The sequence below is a fragment of the Charadrius vociferus genome, unplaced genomic scaffold (genome assembly GCF_000708025.1).
Source record: "Charadrius vociferus isolate BGI_N301 unplaced genomic scaffold, ASM70802v2 scaffold125, whole genome shotgun sequence".
NCBI classification, from domain to species: domain Eukaryota; kingdom Metazoa; phylum Chordata; class Aves; order Charadriiformes; family Charadriidae; genus Charadrius; species Charadrius vociferus.
Window position 1 is genome coordinate 3,852,113 of NW_009649036.1, and position 18,992 is coordinate 3,871,104.

The 18,992-nt window shown below is 42.9% G+C and overlaps 1 protein-coding gene across 2 annotated transcripts in view; it reads right to left on the minus strand.

The window, feature by feature from the left end:
* Positions 1-1,882: 1,882 nt before the first annotated feature.
* Positions 1,883-18,992, minus strand: part of MSRB3 (methionine sulfoxide reductase B3) — a 64,362-nt gene continuing 47,252 nt past the window's right edge. Inside the window, exons 5-6 of one of the 2 annotated variants that reach the window (XM_009887811.1) lie at positions 7,834-7,931; positions 1,883-2,809 (exon numbers count right to left, since the gene is read on the minus strand). In XM_009887811.1, coding sequence (XP_009886113.1) covers positions 2,645-2,809; positions 7,834-7,931 — 263 coding nt within the window. In that variant the 3' untranslated portion in view covers positions 1,883-2,644. The remainder of the gene's footprint in view (positions 2,810-7,833; positions 7,932-18,992) is intronic. The other variant, XM_009887810.1, reaches the window with a different exon arrangement.

Genomic DNA, 18,992 nt, shown 5'->3' on the forward strand with positions numbered 1-18,992 from the left:
CTGCAGTTAGGGCCTCAAAAACCTGACACAAAACCAGATAAATAGGGAAGGAGAACAGAATTATTTATAAAGAAATTTATTTTATATTTGTGTACAACAAATATATGAAAACAAATTTAATTTGAAAAATGTATATTCAATTTCTTAAAAGTATTGAACCCTCTTAAGGAAAGGTTTTAGTTATTAAAAAGGTACTGAAAGCTAAAATTATACTTGGGTAATATATGCGTGTGTACATATATATATATAAAAAACATGTGCAATTTTATATATATATAGTATATATAAATAACATGTGTGACACATGATATTTTAAGGTATGCTATTTAAACATCTGAGTAACAATTGAGATATTAGAAAATATAGTTTGCTATTTCTACACAGTTTGCATTCAGTTTTCATAAGCATCTAGACAGTGCAAAATTTAAACATACAGAAATATTCTCCTATTATTCTATACATTGTGCTCAGCTCCCAAGTTTCCTCTGTCACGATCACAACCAGAGTCCACCAAATTTGGAGGGTTCAATACTAGCCCTTACTAGCATCGTCTAAGAGCAATGAAAGGAAATCCATCTTACCTTGCACTGTGCTGTGGTATAGTGTGCGCACAAGAGAGAACAATGCGTTTCCTATGTTAAATGGTCTAACTCCCAGAGATCACATACACCTCACCATATTGACTCATTTCATTGCACTCCATATCCTGCAAAAATAAATCTCCTGTAGGACAGCACACATTACTGAGTACTGAAGTTTAAGTAATATATTTCTTTAACATAAGGCAGGAATATACTGAAATTTGATAACACTTAAATCCAACAGCAATCTGGAATTAAACCACATTTATGCACCACATTTTTATAGATGCTGCCTTTTTTATGTTTATGTCAGAAAATATGGTAGAGAAACCCTACTTTTCTTTAAATAAAAGCAAGGGATAAAAGCAATCCTTCTAGAAGAAATTGCTAAAAAACAGTGGGACCAGGAGAACCTCGACCACCTTGAAACACCAAAGGTCAGTCTGCACAACCTTTCCTGCAGCCGAAGAGCAATTCCTTGCATGACATCTGGGAGAATATTCACGTGAGTAGGTGCTTGCTAGAGCGGAGCCTGAGTGTTTTAGCTCTAAATATTTATCATCCTTATTTGCATCTATTCGATGTTAAGGTATCGTATGCTTTTTTCATGTCTTTCTTATGTTGCTAAAAAAAGGCAATTCTGACCATTCCGTATGCTTTTACGGTAGCTATATTTTAACTGAAGGATGTTTGTACTTTAGATAATATGTTTATTATCACTGACATAAAAACCTCAATCCTGCTTCCATAAAAATCAGTGGTTGCTTTGCTCCTACTAGAAATAAAATTAGATCCAAATATGTTAGTCACGAAGTTGGCTAATAAAAGTAAATACTATATTCATTAAGTCTCTCAATGCTTAAAGGCAAAGTGGTGTTAGCAAATACTGTATGGTATAGCTAAAAGAACGGCATTACGCACAATTCTAGACAAGCTAAAAGCAGCTATGAAAAACATCTTATGGGACAGCAAATTTTGCTACATAAAAATTTCTGGAGCTCTGACACGCTTTTTTCAAATTAATTTCTTAAACCAACCCCCTCACTCGTGTCCTACACTGCAATTACACAAATTAAAGTCTGTGGCCTTGTAGGGCAGTATGCAGTATGCATCCAGACCAGCTAATCTTTAAAATTGGATGCTTCAGGAGGGTCTCTCTCTCATTCCTAAACTCCCTTTTAGCAGAACCTGTGATGTTTCTGAATTCTTGTAGCAACTGACAAGAGCCTGGTGTCATCCCTCATCTACTTCACTTCTCAAGTTTATCTCTGCACTTGTCCATATAATTACCCCCTGCAGATTTCAACTTTAATTCAGATTTGAGTCACAGTTATTGAACAGGCCTCACAAAAAGACAAAGCCTCATTAGTAGCCCGTAAAAATGAGTGTTACTAGTTAAAACCTTGTTTTAAATACCAAACAAAGGGGAAATATAGATGCTGAGACAATGTTTATGTCCTTTCAACCACACCCTTGAAATATTGGCAGTAAATTAGCCAAAGGATGGGCTTTACATCTCATCCATCTCTCTCAGTTGGGAAAGAACAGCCATAACTACAAGTTTTTGCAGGGTGCGGCTGATGCTGGGAGATGGCTGAATACATACGACGAAAGGCTGCGTGCCTCGCAAGTCAGAACAAAGCAGAGATGTGCTAGGAATTCAGGATTTTCTTATGCCCAGAAGTTTCCTATAAACTGGAGATAAACACAAGTCCCATCTCCCACACAAAAAGGGATAGTGTTCAAACCTAGAGTAACACAGCACTAAGAAGAAACTAACTAATGACGCCAAAGCCTCTCAATTTAAGGGATCCCCAAAGCAATCTCAAAGAAAAGAAAGGAAAAGAAAACCTGTGGAGTCAGTCAACACATTTTTCAATCCAATTATATAGTAAATGCACCGGCAGGCAAGGCCTCAGTTCCGAAAACGTGAGGAAGAAGGATGGTGCAAAATGCTTTCATACATTTAAACATTCTTAGGATATAAGAGAGCAGGCAACTTAGAAAACATTCCTTGTAAGCTGTGTGGGATCAGCGCAGTTTTCTGCAGGCTTTGCTTCATCCTACAGCTCAGCTTTGCCTGTTTGGGCAGGACTGGCGTTACCGCTGCCTTCTCCAGCAGTGTTCTTGTCTGCTGGCTTGAAAGATAACGAAGCAGAGTTTGCGCAGTACCGTTTGCCAGTTGGGCGAGGTCCATCATCAAAAATATGCCCCAGGTGAGCGCCACACTGAAACAAAATACAATAGAGTATCACTGTGTCTCCGTGCAGCTTGATGGCATCACAGTGGTGTTAAGCAATGACTAGCAGCCGCTTCCAAGGACGCACATTAGTGCCTACATCACCCTTTCAAGTGGGATTTACAACCTACATTTATTTACAACAGTGATCCAGGAAGATGATCTGAGATACCACGGGCGCCTAAGACTTCAAGGCTAAATTTGCTGGGTGTTTCCCGTCGTGCCACTGTGTATGTTTGGTTGGGCCACTATTTCTGAGAAGCTGCCTGTCCCTCTAATGATCTCATGGCAGGAGCTCAGATAAAACCACTGTGGTGAGGGCAGCACTGCCCACATTTCACCTATTGCTGTAAGGATAGCTGTATAAGAAAGGGGCAACCTGAGCTTTGGGCTCTCTTCAGCCTGCAGCCATCTGCTACACCCCTCGGTAAGAAAACACTAAACCCCTTACTGAGCCCAGCGAGGACCTAAAGCAGTGAAGATATTCTTTGGAGTATGCCCTCATACTATTTTTTTTTTTCTTTCCACAGTCTGGCACTCTTCTGAGCACCTGGGTCTTTTTGGGTGCACCTCTGCTCCTTGCCCCTGGGGGGGATGGAGCTCATCCACTACTCATCCTATACCTCTTTGTGTAGTATATAGGAGATAGGGACAGGTGACTGAAAAAGACCTGTAATGAAGATATGTAAAATATTTCTGAATTAATAAGCTTTACCTGGAAGCAATTATAACCAGGAATGATGCTGAATTTGCTTTTTGTAAGGAATATAAAACTACAGATGATCTGTTGACACTTTCGTTCTGTATGAATCAGCCTCAGATACTTGCAGTGGTATTCAGGGTGAACACTACTGCTCCTGTCTGTAAGAAAGGTAACAGTCCCTTGCTTTACACAAGAGTACGATACTTTGAAGAAGCTAAGCCAATTGATCCTTATTCAAAAATTAGAACCACTGGACATTACAACTGACAACTTATCTGGATAATAAGAACGTCTTGTAATTAGTCACTTAAATTCCACAAGTTCTTTTTTACAGCCTGCCATGAGAAATAAAAAAATAAAACCTTGCACTGGAGAAATATTTATCTTGCACAGGAAAGTCATGCTGCTTTACCAAAGAGCCCTGGCCTTTCAAGTCAATAGCTGATCTCAGTGAGAGCCAGAATGATGTAACTGAGATCACAGAGCTGCTCGTGGGCTCACAGTCAGACAGCAAAAATTAAAGACTGCAAATGATTCTTAACATGCAATTAATTCATAGTATCCCAAATACATAGAGACAATACTGATTATTCTGACCTGTGAATGAGTTAGTGATGGCAAATCTCTACCCTGCAGTTAATGTGTTGCTAATGTTCTCCTGCTGTTACGGCCCTTAGTTCACCAAAGCAGTAGGAAGGGTGTCTGTAGAAGCAGGTGAAGTCTTCAGCTTCAGGTTAAACTCTCTCAACAGACTGAAAGGCTGGGGGCGGCGCTCAGGCCAGCTAGGAGGGACAGAAACCCTTCTCGTTTAATGACAGCTGAAACAACAATCCTCACTGACTCTGGGAGCAGGGCAGGTAGGCATGTGAAGCCTCAGTGCTCCTGCACATCGGTCCCACCTGTGCAGCCACATCCCAGGCAGGCTCCCAGTGTCACTGAAACAGCCACGGCAGTCCAGCAAGGACCCCAGTAACAAACGAGGGCACTTCCAGCCCATGGTATCAGCAGGACAAGCTCCCAGAGGCAATGGGAAAAGGCATGGATGACTTTAGGTTAAGCAGCAGCAGGAAGATAAAACATGGCAAATAAGGAAAAGGTAAAGGAAAGTTGCATGGGAACTAGAGCAGACAAAGCTTCAGGTCTTGCTCCTGAAAGACTGCTGTCTTGCCACCCTTTCCTCTATTCTCCACTGCTTATTTTATTTCACTGTCCTTTAGATTGAAGGACTTTTAAGGCAGTTTGGGCAGAAAACCTGAGCTGGTTCTCAGAGCGCGGTCCCTCCCAATGAGGCATTTCACCTGATTATAAAGCTTCTCCTTAGCTTGGGGGAAAAAAAATATCTAAAAAAACTTAAGTGTCCCAGAGAGACTCTTCCTAAATGCTCAGCATTCTAATTAAATCATCGCATCTCAACTAAGAATGCTTCAAAAACTCCTCGCTAGAAGTGTTAAACAGGTCTTTTCCAGATTAACTTTTAACCAAAGATAAATCATTCCCTCTCCACTGGACAGAAACAGAACGAGAGAAACCATAGAGAGAAACGGTCTGCAGGAGTAATATACTCACATACAGGCTACAAAGACAATCTATCAAAAAGGTTTTCCTCACAAAAACTGAGAAGCTGTGTCAGAGTCCAAGGTAGTCTCATTACACCTTCTTGTGATGGCAGAATCACACCAGGATTGGATTACTGCAAAATTTGTTACCTTTTGAGATTAGCCCTCACCAAAAATTTATGTGGCGATTCTCTCTGTAGAGGACTCTATAACTCATCTGCCCTGAAAAGAAACGTAATTCAATCCTTTGTATCACAGTATAAGAAACCTGGCCCTCAGCTGAGAGTACAAAGGATGAATTGATTTTACTGTCCTCCCCACACATAATAGGTGCCGACCATTCTTCTAGGACATATATACATGTCTGCAAAGCCTCCCAGAAAGAAACGATCATCTGTTGCGGCCTTGCACATAAATAAATTGGGCAGAATGCACTGGGATGGTGAAACAGTTAGAGTAAAGCATTTGAAATATGTGTTTGGGAGCAGGAAAGGGGGAGTCACTGCTAACTGTCAGTATGCTTGGATCTCCCAAGCCTCCTGGTTCTAATATGCTGCTGGGAGGCACGGAAAGCAGCTTGCAGTCAGCTGCTGTAGCCGAGTCTGAGCTACCAATATGCAAACAGTACTTCTGTGTCTATAGAACTTTATTGATTTGTACAGGTACAAATAATAGCTGGGGAGACCTCAGGGGAAGGGACTCTTGAGCAGGAAAGAGAAAAAAGAGATGCAGCCAGTTCTACAGTATGCCTCAAATGCATTTGTAATTAACTTCTACCTGTCACTAATCATTGACCTTTTAAATACACCCAGGGCGATGTGTTTCCAAAAAACTGTAAAAGTTATTTCTAGGATAATCCCATGGATGACTTTGATTAATATTGCAGCAATTTTCCCCCAGTGTTTGCTTTCTATAATAGAGTACTTTAAAAGAGAGGGGTTTTATTCTCTCAGACAGGTGGAGGGACTTTCAAAGAAAAATCAACTACTTTTTCATCTGTACAGGTTAGTAAGATTTTGGGTGTGGGAGAGGGTACTTCCCTCCAGTTTTACCAAGGCCTGCCATATCGATCCCACTGCTTTCCAGGCTGCAGTAAAACTGCGTTTTCTTGCAGCTGCATGTGTGATTCACATTCCTAGGGCTCCGAGGAGAGGAGGAAATGGTTTTGTTATGGATATACAATGAGGCGGTATTAACTGTGCTGAGCGGTGGCTGCAAAGATGCTCACCACTCCTCAAGCTATTTTCTGGCATGACTTGATCATCTGTGGGGTTATTGCCCCTGGAAGTTGGAGTAGCTGGTAGGAAGTTGCCATTGGATTATATAGCAACCTTGGTCGCATTTTTTTCTTAATGCTTTAAATTCAGTTTTTGGTTTTGTTTTAATTTTATGCTGTCTGCATGTGACTGCTGCTAATACTGCTGCTTTCAGGTCTGCTAACACTATTTTGTTTGGCAACAGGTAAACGACATTCCCAGATTCCTTGGCCTGACCACAGGCTGCATTGGGCTTCTCTCAGGTGAAATCAGGAGCCCTGGCTCTCTCTTGAAGGGTGTCAGCAGATGCAGGCTCAGCAGGTTGGCAGTATGCTGATTTTAGCACTATTCAGGCAAACTAACCAGAGCTGAAGAGTGGGCTGCATTTTTGATTATGCCAGTAATCAAAGGTGAGGCACAAGATTCCCAGTCTGCAGTCCCATTGCTACCTCGCTAGGGAATTTAGGGAAATGGATGTTCCCAAAAAGTGTTAAATGGATCTTCTAAAGCATATCATCAATATAAAAACTACAGAATTATGTAGTACACATGACATACTAGCAGGCATGCTGATTTGACCATTAACACGTTGGGCCAAACCCTCTACCTAGACTGAAATTAATGGATTCTCCATAAAGACAATCTTGCCTCTTTTTGAGGAGCTTCTTAACTCACTCTGAGCATTTATATATGAGGACTGACTGACTAGTAAGGATGGGTATTGTCAGGGATGAAATCAATTATCCCCCCACCAATACTGTCTGGAAAGAGAACAGCAAATTATCCCGGCCCAAATGAAGCTGCTGCTTCTCTCAGGAGGAGTTTGAGCATGTGGAACTAGAGGACTGCAAGTTGCTGGGTACATCTGCCGAACGCCAATGCAGCAGCTCCTCCCTTGGCTAGGTAATGATTATGCCATTCCCTTCGCAGAGAGGAGGGCAGCACAAAGGATGAGAGAAAGTAGAACAAGACAGATAACGGAAAATTTGGGCATGTTTTGAATGACTACTGACTTCATTATTACGGCAGATGGGATTGTTTGAGGCAGCCATTAGGACTGCGCTGGGAATCAGTGTTGGGAATGAGTTAGCACGGCTGCACAGTAATGCACAGTGATGGAATCAGCACACAGACAGTCGCTCCACTGCTTTTAACTTCCCTCTCAACTGCTCACGTGTGTAGCCAGTCGGCCAGGCTCAGGAGCTCCTTTGAAGGCACCCTCTTCAGGAAGATAATTTTTGTAGACTCAGCACCGAGTCCAACCATTTACATCTGCTCTGTTAAATCTCACACGAGACAACAACGTGCATTCCAATGAGCCCTTTGTGCCTTCAGCTCGTTCCACCCAGCTGTTATACCTACAACCCATTGTGCGCTGTCACAATGATTACTGTTTAATGGAACTGAAAGGTTTGCAAATCTCGGGGAAAGTACAGCACGCTGTAATGATTTTTGCAGCCTTTGCCATCGGAATGGTCTGTGTGCGCTATAAACTAACCTGACTGCAGGATATTTCAATCCGATGCATCCCATAGGAGAAATCATCATTGAAAGTAACTACATCAGGACTGATCACATCATAGAAGGAAGGCCAACCTGGAAAAGAGGAACAAGATAAATAAGAAAAGAGGGTGTCTTGGTGGCAGATGGCATTGTGAAAAGCAAGACAGAATCACACTTCGAAATTTTTTTATCTCACTCCAAAGCCTGGAAATAACTGAAATTGAGATTCTGGATCCTAAATCACTTAGGTACTTTGGAAAATTTCCACCCTAAGTACAGTTGTTTACAGGCAAGGCCTAAGCTGCCACCAGCTGTCCATCTTCCATCTCTTTTTTCATCTTTTCTTCCATCTCTCTTTTTTCAGTGGTGCTCAGTGATAGGACGAGGGGTAATGGGCACAAGCTTGAACATAGCAATTTCCATCTTAACATGAGGAGGAACTTCTTTACCTTGAGGGTGGTGGAGCACTGGCACAGGCTGCCCAGAGAGGTTGTGGAGTCTCCCACTCTGGAGACATTCAAAACCCGCCTGGACACTGTCCTGTGCAATCTGTTGTAGGTGACCATGCTCTGGCGGGGGGGTTGGACTAGATGATCTCCAGAGGTCCCTTCCAACCCTAACCATTCTGTGATTCTGTGATTCTGTGATCTCAACAGGGATTCCTGCACTCCACTGTGGTCAGACATAGCAGTTTAGCTCAGGCACAAAGGTGGTTGCTCAGGTAAGCCAGATTCAGCCTCACCATCAGTTTGAAAAAACACAAATTCCACCCTGAAGACAAACAGCGAGACTTTATGGAACACAAGTGGTTTTGCTTTTGCAGTGTAGAAGTACTTTAAAAAAGAGCTGGTAAGTTGCAATTTAGAGCCCCCCAAAATTGCCTTAACCTTTGCCTTCACCAAGGCATGGTCACGCCCAGAAGGATGTGCTTAGACAGTGACCCATCACACATTAGAGGCAGTGAGATGACTACTACTGTGTCTAATTTCAAAAGAGTAATGACTGCTTCAGGTCAGCCCTGGACAGGTGGAGTCATACCTTTGCCTATATTAGACACTAGTAGATGGTCTGTATGTGGTCTGCATCCAGGATGAAACAAATGCACTTATTAACATCTATGTTTAACACAGCTGCTAGCTGAGCTCTAAGCAGCATGACCTGACACCAGATGATGATGAGGTGTACACCTGATCTACCAGTAATGGCCAATTATTATCTAAATAATGACTTTCCACTCTTTTAACTATTCCATGCCAAGTCTCCCCCACTCCACAACACAGGTCAAAAACAATGCAGGTCTATTCAGTGTCCCAGTAGATACCCATTACACAGCTGTAACTTTTCAGCCATGCCTCAAAAACTTGTCACCATATGCTCCATTTCCTGAAGCTGGGTTCCCACGTGAGAACCCAATAGGCTTTAAGGTCACGTCAACATCTACCAGTGCCCATCTGAAATCCCACCGGCTATCTGTCCTCCTCATTCAGTCTCTTGCCAAATATAACATGCACAGGCAGCTCTTGCTCTCTGTGTACTACACACATGCCCACGTATACAGACCTTCCCTGTTTCTTCTTCTAATATCTGTTAAGCATTTGCTACCGATGATTTCATAAAATGACATGCAATAAGCTATTAAGAAACACAGCAGCAGCTGTGAATCACTGCATGCAGATGAATAAAGGATGTATACAGCTTCCCATAAGAAAAATGAGTAAAATTTCCTATACAGTAAAAGGAGGTGTGGAAGCTATCAAGTTTTCTGAATGTGTGTAAAGGAAGTGTATAAACTGGAAAAAAATCCGTATGTCTTCAGTTATGTCTTAAACCATTAAATATGGAAGAACACTTATTAAGATGCAAGCACAACAGGAATACATTTTTAACAAAGAAATACTCAGAAATACATTTATCTTCCTTTTGGGAACAGCCATATAGTAGCATTCCTAAGCCTGCAACCTGAAGGCATTGCAAGCCCCAAGTCCTATGCTTCCAAGGTGCCTACTACCACCACAACTGTTTCCACCCCAGAACTCACTGCAGAAGTAAGTAATTTTTTTTTTCCCCAGAAGTATTGCAAATGGAAGAGTTACAGACAGAAGACAGCCTGAGGAGCAAGAACTCTGAACGGGGAAAATATCCCACAAGACAGGAACTCAAAACAGTGCAGCAATGACAACCGTAAAAAAACAATTTATAAATTCTTCCTTTCATGCAAAATATCCCTGCCAAACAAATACCTTCGCAAACAGAAAAGGAATAAACATATGACAAGTTTTGCAAATGGAGTTATCCTGTTGACAGAAAAATTGATGTCTCCTAATTGGTGGCTCCTTTCCAACACCATTCGTCATCTTCTTAGCAGGGCCTCTGTCTAACGAAAATTGAGGCCTTACATAGAGCTGGTGAGAATATTTTTAATGAAGCTTTTTTAGTTTTTTTTTAATTTAATAATTTTGGAAAACCGACATACCAGTTTGCCCTTGCGTGATGGCAGAGATGTTCCAAAGAGGGAGCTGTTTGGAGCAACCAACTACCTGATTGTGTGAAAGCCTTTGGAGGAGGAACACTTCAGTGCTGCAGAAATTCTCAAATACAACCCTGCCTCCTCCAAAACAGCAATAAGGAGGAAGCTTCAAAGGCTGCTACACAGAGATTGAAGCAATCTGTGTCTTGCTGAGAAAATTATCTTGCGAGAAGGGTTTGGAGGAGACGTGTTTATGTCAGCTTTGACATTAAAGAAAGACCATCCATCCTCCTTTCCCCAGACTTTTCCTTTTGGTCTTCCCATTCACCACAGAGAAATTATTTGCTTTGGATGCACTCCATGCACTTTTGAAAAATGAAGTCATCTGAAACCTATATAAACAGGCAAGCTCCTCCTAAAGTAGCCTTTGTACCCAATTGGAGTGACTTCAGTTTAGGCTGTCAGTTCATGCTACATGTGACACATGTTCCAAAGGCTCCACCACTGCCACATATGGTCCCCAAGACAGGGACTAGGAAACAGACTGTGCCTCCACACTGTTGACTTTTAACTCTCAGTCAAGCCATCTCTTCTTGAGTGACATGGCGGGCCAGGCACCAGCATTACTGTGACGAACCAGTAACTCCTCAAGAGTGACTGAAAACTGAGCAAACCCTGCAACAGAAAAGGTCCTGAAGGGCACAGTGAGACACACTGTCACCCTGCTGACCTTGAGAGGAAGACAAGTGAACTGCTCATTGAGTTGATGAGCCAAACTCACCAGGACATTCAATCCCCTTCTGCTGTCTCATTTCCCCTATCTTGAGCTGAAGGGGAAAGCCCATTTGATATTTGCTAAGCCTCCTCTGGCCATTTTCTCTACTTCAAAAGCCACCAGGAACAAGCTGTAGAAGCAGTCTGCTTGCCTGCACATCAGGCAACTCCCAGCAACGCAGACGGCCAACCAGACCCCTGTGGACTCTTCATGTGATCCTTCTGTCTTCGCAAGTGGTGAATGGCCCAGCAGCGGCCTCCACTTTGTGAGCCCCAGACTCCTTCTCCTGGTGTTCCCAGGCTCCTCCACTCCTGCCCTCCTGGGCGCCTGCCTCCTTCCTAATGTCGGGCTGCAAAATGGCTGACTCCCTCCACGTTTTAGCCTACTTTTAGCCGTGCATTAAAGCTTCAGCCTGCCTTTGAAGTTTATCTGGCTACTTGGGAAGGACATGCTTCTGCAGGAATGGCAGGGAAGAAGCCCATTTTGGGTCTCTTCTGCTTCTGCTGAGCTGAGAGAGAGAAACAGTAACCCTTTAGGGTGGCAGAGACTGAGTGCTGGAGGAAACTGCGCAAACGCTGGTGCCAAGACTCAGCCCTCGCCGGGTGATGGCTCTGTCATGTCCAGCTCACCATGTCTGATGGGCAGCAGGAGCAGGTCCGCTGTCCTTTGAAGGATGGTAACACATAACAGCTAGAAAGACAGAGCTGCTGGAGGGAAGGGGCAAAGGGTAATTGCAGGAGACAAGATGGGGGTGGGAGGAGTCTCCCAGATGAGTGAACAACTTCAAATGACATTTGCGCTTTTTTGTGCATGTGTGCGTGTGAAGAGCCGCTAAGATTTGTGAATTCTTTTATCCTTGAACGTAAAGTTTAGTTTGCGGGAGAGTACAACGTAGTAACAGTCAGCAATTTTTATCACGTTATAGACATTTAAAGTGAGCTCATTCTTATTTTCACAATCACTTTGTATCGCACTGGCAATATAAAAGAGCGTTAAAATAAGAGTATGTTGTGTTTGTGCTCACTCTGATGACCCTGTACATGGGAGTCAGGCCACGATGTCCTAAGGCTCTGTTTCTGGTACGTTAATAAGCCAGTCACAGAGATGAATAGTTTTTCAGATATACAGCAAGTATCCTTTCTTGGATCTAAAATACACTAAATAAAGGAATGAAAATTTCTTCTGTCAAGTACTTAAGTGAAAACCATGTGTAAACTGAACATAACTGACAGACCTTTTCCGCTCCATCCTGCATGAGTAATAGAAAGGATCTCATGCTGCTGGGTGTCACACATACTGAGTCATGTCCCGTTCTCCCTCATTCTGGGACATCCCCCAAATATTTTGTAAAAGCTGCACAGCAGTTCTAAAATTCACCCCTCACCCCCTCACCAAAACGAAATCTTTTGTTTTTCCTAATGGTCCCTTATTCTGGCAAAGAGGAGGCAGTGGTTCATGCCTCTTCATCAAAGAATGCTTTCTTGAGAGCAGAGACAGCCTGGTACTGCCCTGGGCAGCAACAGTGAAGAACAGGGAGGAAGGGCAAAGTTGGCTTTGGTAACCTATGCTGGATGCTGCTTTTGCAGCCCCAGGCACAGGGTTTCAAATCATTCAAAAGAGGCATCTTTCTCACTTTCAGACCTCCTATTCTAGGTCTCTGATTAAGTCCATATTACTAATGAGCCACCTAAGGTGGGCACCTACACAGGCAGCTGGCACAAGGTGGGTATCATGACAACACAGGCAGCCAGCACGCAGCAGTCCCAGACAGCCGACAAACTCAACAGTTTGTCTCCTTCTTAAGTTGAGATGCCAAAGCAGTTGTAATGTCTGAGTAAGGCAGTGACAGCAGACAGCATGCCTACAGTCCATCCACCTCTGTGCATTCTTGGTAGAGACAGGAAACCCCAGCAGAAGTAGCTTGTTTCCTTCACGTTAACCCAGGAAGTTCTACAGCACCTTATCTTGTGGGCTACTCCAGGGCTCTTTTCTTGGGGCAATGCTGACCTCATGCAAAAAAAGAAAGACATTTTGTTCCCATAAACTTTTGGAAAGCGGCCCAGCTGTTGATTGATTGATCAATTTTAGAAGCATCTCGAATCTCCTTCCAGTTTTGCAAGTTTGCACACATTTTGTGGTAGACAGATCTCCAACTTCCTTATAAATGGATGCAAGCACTTGGACATCTAACTGTTAAAATATGAGTCTATAATTATTTGCAGAGGCAAAATGGCAGGCTGCTTTTGAAAATCAGCCCTGCTAGGCTATTTTTTCCCCTCTCCTGAACTAATATTCCTTTTGACATTTTTTTGAACCACACAATTGCAATCCCAAAGCATCTAATGCTCTGACATTATTCCCATTTCATACACCTGCCAACTGAAGACCTCCACAGTTTTTCAATAACTGTGATGTCTGTAGTTATGTTTTTCATTTTAGATCCCAAAGAGATTAAGTTCAACCTGCATTTTATCATTCTGTGCTGTAATTATTCCAAGCATTTACTTCAGTGAGTTATTTACAGATGGAGAAGTAGGGGGAGATGGAAGATGTTAGAACTACCAAATGGCACCAGATGGAAAAGAGGACCTTGACCTGAAAAATACCTTGTTTCTCTGATCTGCTGTATTTTTAGAATTCTGATTCCCTTTTAACCTAATGTGGATTAATGAAAACCCAAAGGCTTTTTAAGGTAGAGTCTCATCATTTATCTTCACTGAGAAGCTATGTCTGTGTAAAAACCTAAAGCGTATAGGATTAAAAAAAAAGGTAATAAAGCTTCTGCTTTGAAACTGCTGTAAAGCTGAAGGGCCTTCACTTTTTTCTTTCTCACAGGTTTATTGAAACAGAATCTGAAAGACACAGGCATCCACAGCTGTAACTTCTCACATACAAGTTTAATGTAGAACTACAAAGTGACATACTGCTATTATGTAGAATGCCTGTGCAGATATAGGGCTTCTTTTTTTTGCTAACATCCTGGTTTATTTTTCATAATATCTCCATGATGATGAATGCACAATAAATATTCTTACTTAAAAATATTTTACCATCGCCTAACACTACTTCCAGTGGAGGTTCAACTAATTTACCCAAAGGTAGCTAGAAACAGAATCAGGCACCGAAACATTCTTGTTCACCAGCAAACGACTTTACATTAGATATGTATTCCACTGGAAAGAAAACAGAGTCCTTTCCAGCACCATGCAGATGTAAGAAGGATGACATGGTAGTGTTTTTCAGCACAACATCGGAGTGGTAGCTAGGTTGTGGGGGAGGTGGGAGACAAAGACAAAATGAAGCTTAATTTTGGAAGGAAAAGAGAGGGCTTATCTCTAATATGCTACCAGCAAAGTTGGGCTACCACAGCAGGCAAATACCACTCTGACAGAACAGTGTGGGAAGGGAATTTTACAAAACAATTGAACTTCTAATAGCAGCTTTTATGAGACAATCGTCATCTGTTTTTTTCTTTATGTTTCTCACTTGGGAAATAAAAAAGTGAAAGCCATAAATAAAGGTAGTACTTGTTTTCTTTCACGACAGCACTCTGAGCATCAAAACAACATACTGTGAAACAGCATATGCAATCCAGATTTATTTCTTTGTTAGTGAGAGGAGGTTATATTTGTTTAAATTGATTGTAAAGGGAGATCTGAAACGTCACATTTACAATTTCATTTGATATCTGAATTTTTCAGAACAAGACTGCCCCTGATGTCTCTTGAGCAATGAAAGCAGGGGCCTGCTCTCTTTAGCAACTAATAACTGTATCACAATACCGCTATTGCTCTAGCTGCTTCCTTAGTCCTTTCACTGTGCTCTAAAATTCTGCTAAATACAAGCTGGCTGTTTTAGAGCCTTACTCTATAACAATCCTGGCATCTCCGACGTCTGGACTGCTGCTAAAATCAACAGGTAGGCAGGAGCTGAGATCTTCCTCAAGTCTTCTTACAAAGATTGAGTTACTAACGGTTTCTTTCTTGGTTCAGGTTCAACAAAACTACTGAACCTAACTCACTTCCTCCCAAAGGATGGGTTTCTCCCCTCTTCTGAACAGTGTCTCTCATTACTTTAAATCATGGCTAATGTTTTTAAAAATATATCTTACACATAAGTCAGCTGTAGATCTTCAGCATCAAAGGAACCAAACAGAATCGTGTGAAGCAGTGTAACCTTAAGCTATAATTTTAAAAAGCCATCAAGAAATGTTTCAAATAGTTTTTAGAATTTACTGTTGACCTAGTCACCTCAGTCCAAAGCATTCAACTTCGAATAAATGTTTTTGCTTTCCTTCCAAAAGCAGTATTGGCAAAACAAATTTTTATATTGCAAAATATCTTGCAATCAGTATACCTATGAGTTTTCTGTGCATTTCACTAAAATAACTAAAGCTTTCATATTAGGATGAGCAATAGAGCTGGCAGGCTTTACAATGGAAGTGATTTGACAAAATTGGAATCCTAATGCAGTGTGTTCACAGAGAAAGTAAAAAAAAAAAACCCACAGCAAATGCAACCTTGTAATAATCAGCATCTGGCACTGAAATGAACAGCAGTCACAGATGAAGTACATATTTGAAAAATTTGTCATGGGGTGTTTCAAGTAATGAACATCCACAATTTGTTTGTTGAAATATTTTCCTGTAGTATTGTTACGCATGTCTGGGAAAAAAAGTTTGTAAAGAACAGCCAGAACTCAGTTACACACACTAAAACTGAAACTACAGAGGTTGAATTCTGACAGAATTATTTTTAACTCAAAAAAGCGCAGCCTGTCCTGTCTTCCTTTTGCAGTTATATTCCTTCTACTGAGCCTCCTTCTACAGTGCCTCCAGCACTGAGTGCTCTAGCAGACAAGCACCCTCCTCATTACAGCTGGACAAACAGGCTCTCATTTGCAGTTGCAAAGGAACAAGGTGAAGAGTTATTACACTGATTAAAACAAAAAAAAAAGACAAAGGCCCCTTTTCTTCTGTTTACTTTAGATATTGAATGAGATGTTTTGGTGGGGGAACTTGGCCACAAATAACTAAGGGACATCATTTTCTTGCCCATAAAGGAAAGCTTTTGTCACGATTTGGGCCAAGATTGGGGCAGTTAGTAGATGGTAATGTCTAACAAAGGTTGACAGAACAGAGTACTGAACAGCACAGTGAAGACAGAGCCACAAACCATCAGGTCTGCTGTAAAGGCCACCTGGCCACAGGACGAGACTCTGCAGGAAGGTGGGGTATGGTTCCTTCTGATGCCACCATGAAGCACTGGAGAGCAAAACTCTCCTCTTTTTGCCTAATATTACAGCTTATCCACTAAGCAGCTAGTCCTTAAAATAGATACATTTCCAGAGCAGGATTTTCATCCCAGTGTAGGAACATCTCATCATGAGCTAGAGGCTCATCAAGCCCTTGCAGGAACCTTGCCATGAAGCCTTCCTTTACCTGGGAAGCACAGAAGCTGCTCACTGAAGCTTCATGCAAAGATTTTTGAGGTACTTCTGCCATCCTGGACCTGGTACCCAGGGTAACTTTACATTGCCCTCTGCCTAAGACTTTGTCTCTACAACACTCAGTTGACTGTGCCGTCATGCAGAAAAGGATGCAACAGTTATAGGCACTGCAGAAAATCCTGAAAGAAGAAAAAAGGAATGATTTGTGGGGTTAGACTGTTTGGAGTTAGTGTTGGTTTGGGGGGGCGGGGGGGGGAGGTGTAAATCTTTTTAACAACCTCTTATGCAAACAAAAGGAGGTAGGTAATAATGCTGACTAGAAAATAAAGACCTTTCTTCACAGAAAATCCTGACAAAAACAATATACATGTGCACACACACTCCCACACACTCCTTTTCCTTTAAGATTTCTGTAGAAAACTTCAGCTGTGCTTTGAAAACTTCTGAAAACTGAAACTATTGAAATGGAAAAGTTCATATTTCAGATTATAATGTTCACCTTCTGTTTTGCTTTCTGTTACGGTTTCAAAAGCAAAGCATGCCCTTTCTGCTAAACCCCATATTTTCTTTCAAGAAAGATTTCAAAGGAAAACTTTTCACAGCCATGCTATGTAGCTGGTGACACAGTCCAAGGAAAGAAACAACGATCGTACTTAAAGAGGATCTCATAAGGAGCTATTCTCCTTTAATGCTCTGCTGGGGGAAGCCCAGCTTGCCTCTGGAATCACCCAAAGACTGATCAAGCACTAACATGGCTGCTGCACACATCAGCTCCCCGTGGGTCTTTTATTTGTTCTGGTGCCTATGCTATTCCTCACATGACCATGTCTTTGATTTTGTCTTTTTCTTCTGGATTAGCCTTCCGTTATATTTTTTACTTGAATAAATAATTTAAATAAAACAAATGTACCGTACACAAACTGCTCAAGACATGGAAGTAATTTTCAACCTCAGCTAAGAGCATTTGTAATTAGGCACAGTACGAATGGTCATAGTGGAAGTCAATTATACTCACTACACGTTTTCGCAGACAAATAATATTGGTTTATAAACATCCAACTCACTTCAGGGTCTTGTTTTCTTTTACGCTATTCTAGGTATAGAAATACATAAAAAGGAGTAATTGGCTTGGAAAAGAAACCTGATACAATAAGCAAGAGGATAAATAAGAGAAGATTTAGAGAGACTTGGCAAAAGGAAATGGGCCAATCTGCAGGACCGCACTGGAAAGAGGCAAGATAATAGGAGTGGGCATGCAGTCCTCTAATAGATGCTGTCCGGTATCTCAAGGAAAACTCTCCCCACTTGTGGGGATTTGTCTCCATCACACAGAGCCCCCCACAGCACTGGGTCAACTGTAGCTGCAGTTCACATCATCAGATACGGACGCTCTTTGGATACTCTCTTCTCTAACACTGAGAGAGGGCTGCTTTGTATTCATGTTTCCCTGGGCTTCCTCCTCTGGGCCATTCAGCTGTCCCACAGCCCAGGTGGAGCAGACGTCCCGACTCCACTGCTGTGGCACAGGCCATGGCGCGGTGCCTGTGCTCAGCGTGGCCCCAGCAGCCTTGGTGCTGCCCTTGCACAGCAAGCCTGACATGCAGTCCAGCGGCTGGGCATGCTGGCTGCTTGAACCCTCTTAACATTAAAAGTGGGAATAGCTCCCAAATGAAAAACTTGGAGGGAAGAAGGAGAGGAAGAAGAGCAAGGAAGGTTATCCTCCCCCTCTACTCTGCCCTGGTGAGGCTACATCTGGGGTACTGTGTCCAGTTCTGGGCTTCCCAGTTCAAGGACAGGGAAGTACTGGAGAGAGTCCAGTGGAGGGCTACAAAGATGACCAAGGGACTGGAGCATCTCTCTTATGAGGAAAGGCTGAGAGACCTGGGTCTGTTTATCCTGGAGAAGACTAAGAGGGGATCTCATCAATGCTTATAAATATCTAAAGGGCAGGTGTTAAGAGGATGGGGCCCAGGAACAGGACAAGGGGCAACAAGCACAAACTGGAACACAGGAAACTCCATCTGAACATGAGGAAAAACTTCTTCAGTTTGAGGGTGACAGAGCACTGGCACAGGCTGCCCAGAGAGGTTGTGGAGTCTCCTTTTCCCTGGAAATATTCAAAACCTGCCTGGATGTGTTCCCATCCAACCTGTCTAGGTGAACCTGCTCCGGCAGGGGGGGTTGGACCGGATGATCTCCGAAGGTCCCTTCCATCCCCTGCCATTCCGTGAAGTGCCCGCAGGCCATGGCGTTTGAGGGTCGTTCCCCCTTTCCCCGCCGCCTCGGGAAGGGCTGTTTGGGTCGAGGGTCAGGAAAGGCACCGGGTGATGGGGGAGGAGAGAGCTCAGGCCGCAGGCAGCGGCGCGGCCCGGCGGGGAAAGCCCGGCCCTCCCCGGGCCCGCCCGGGGGGTCCTCAGCGCCGGCTGGGGGCCGCGGGCGGGGGGGGGGGGGCGGGCAGAGGGGG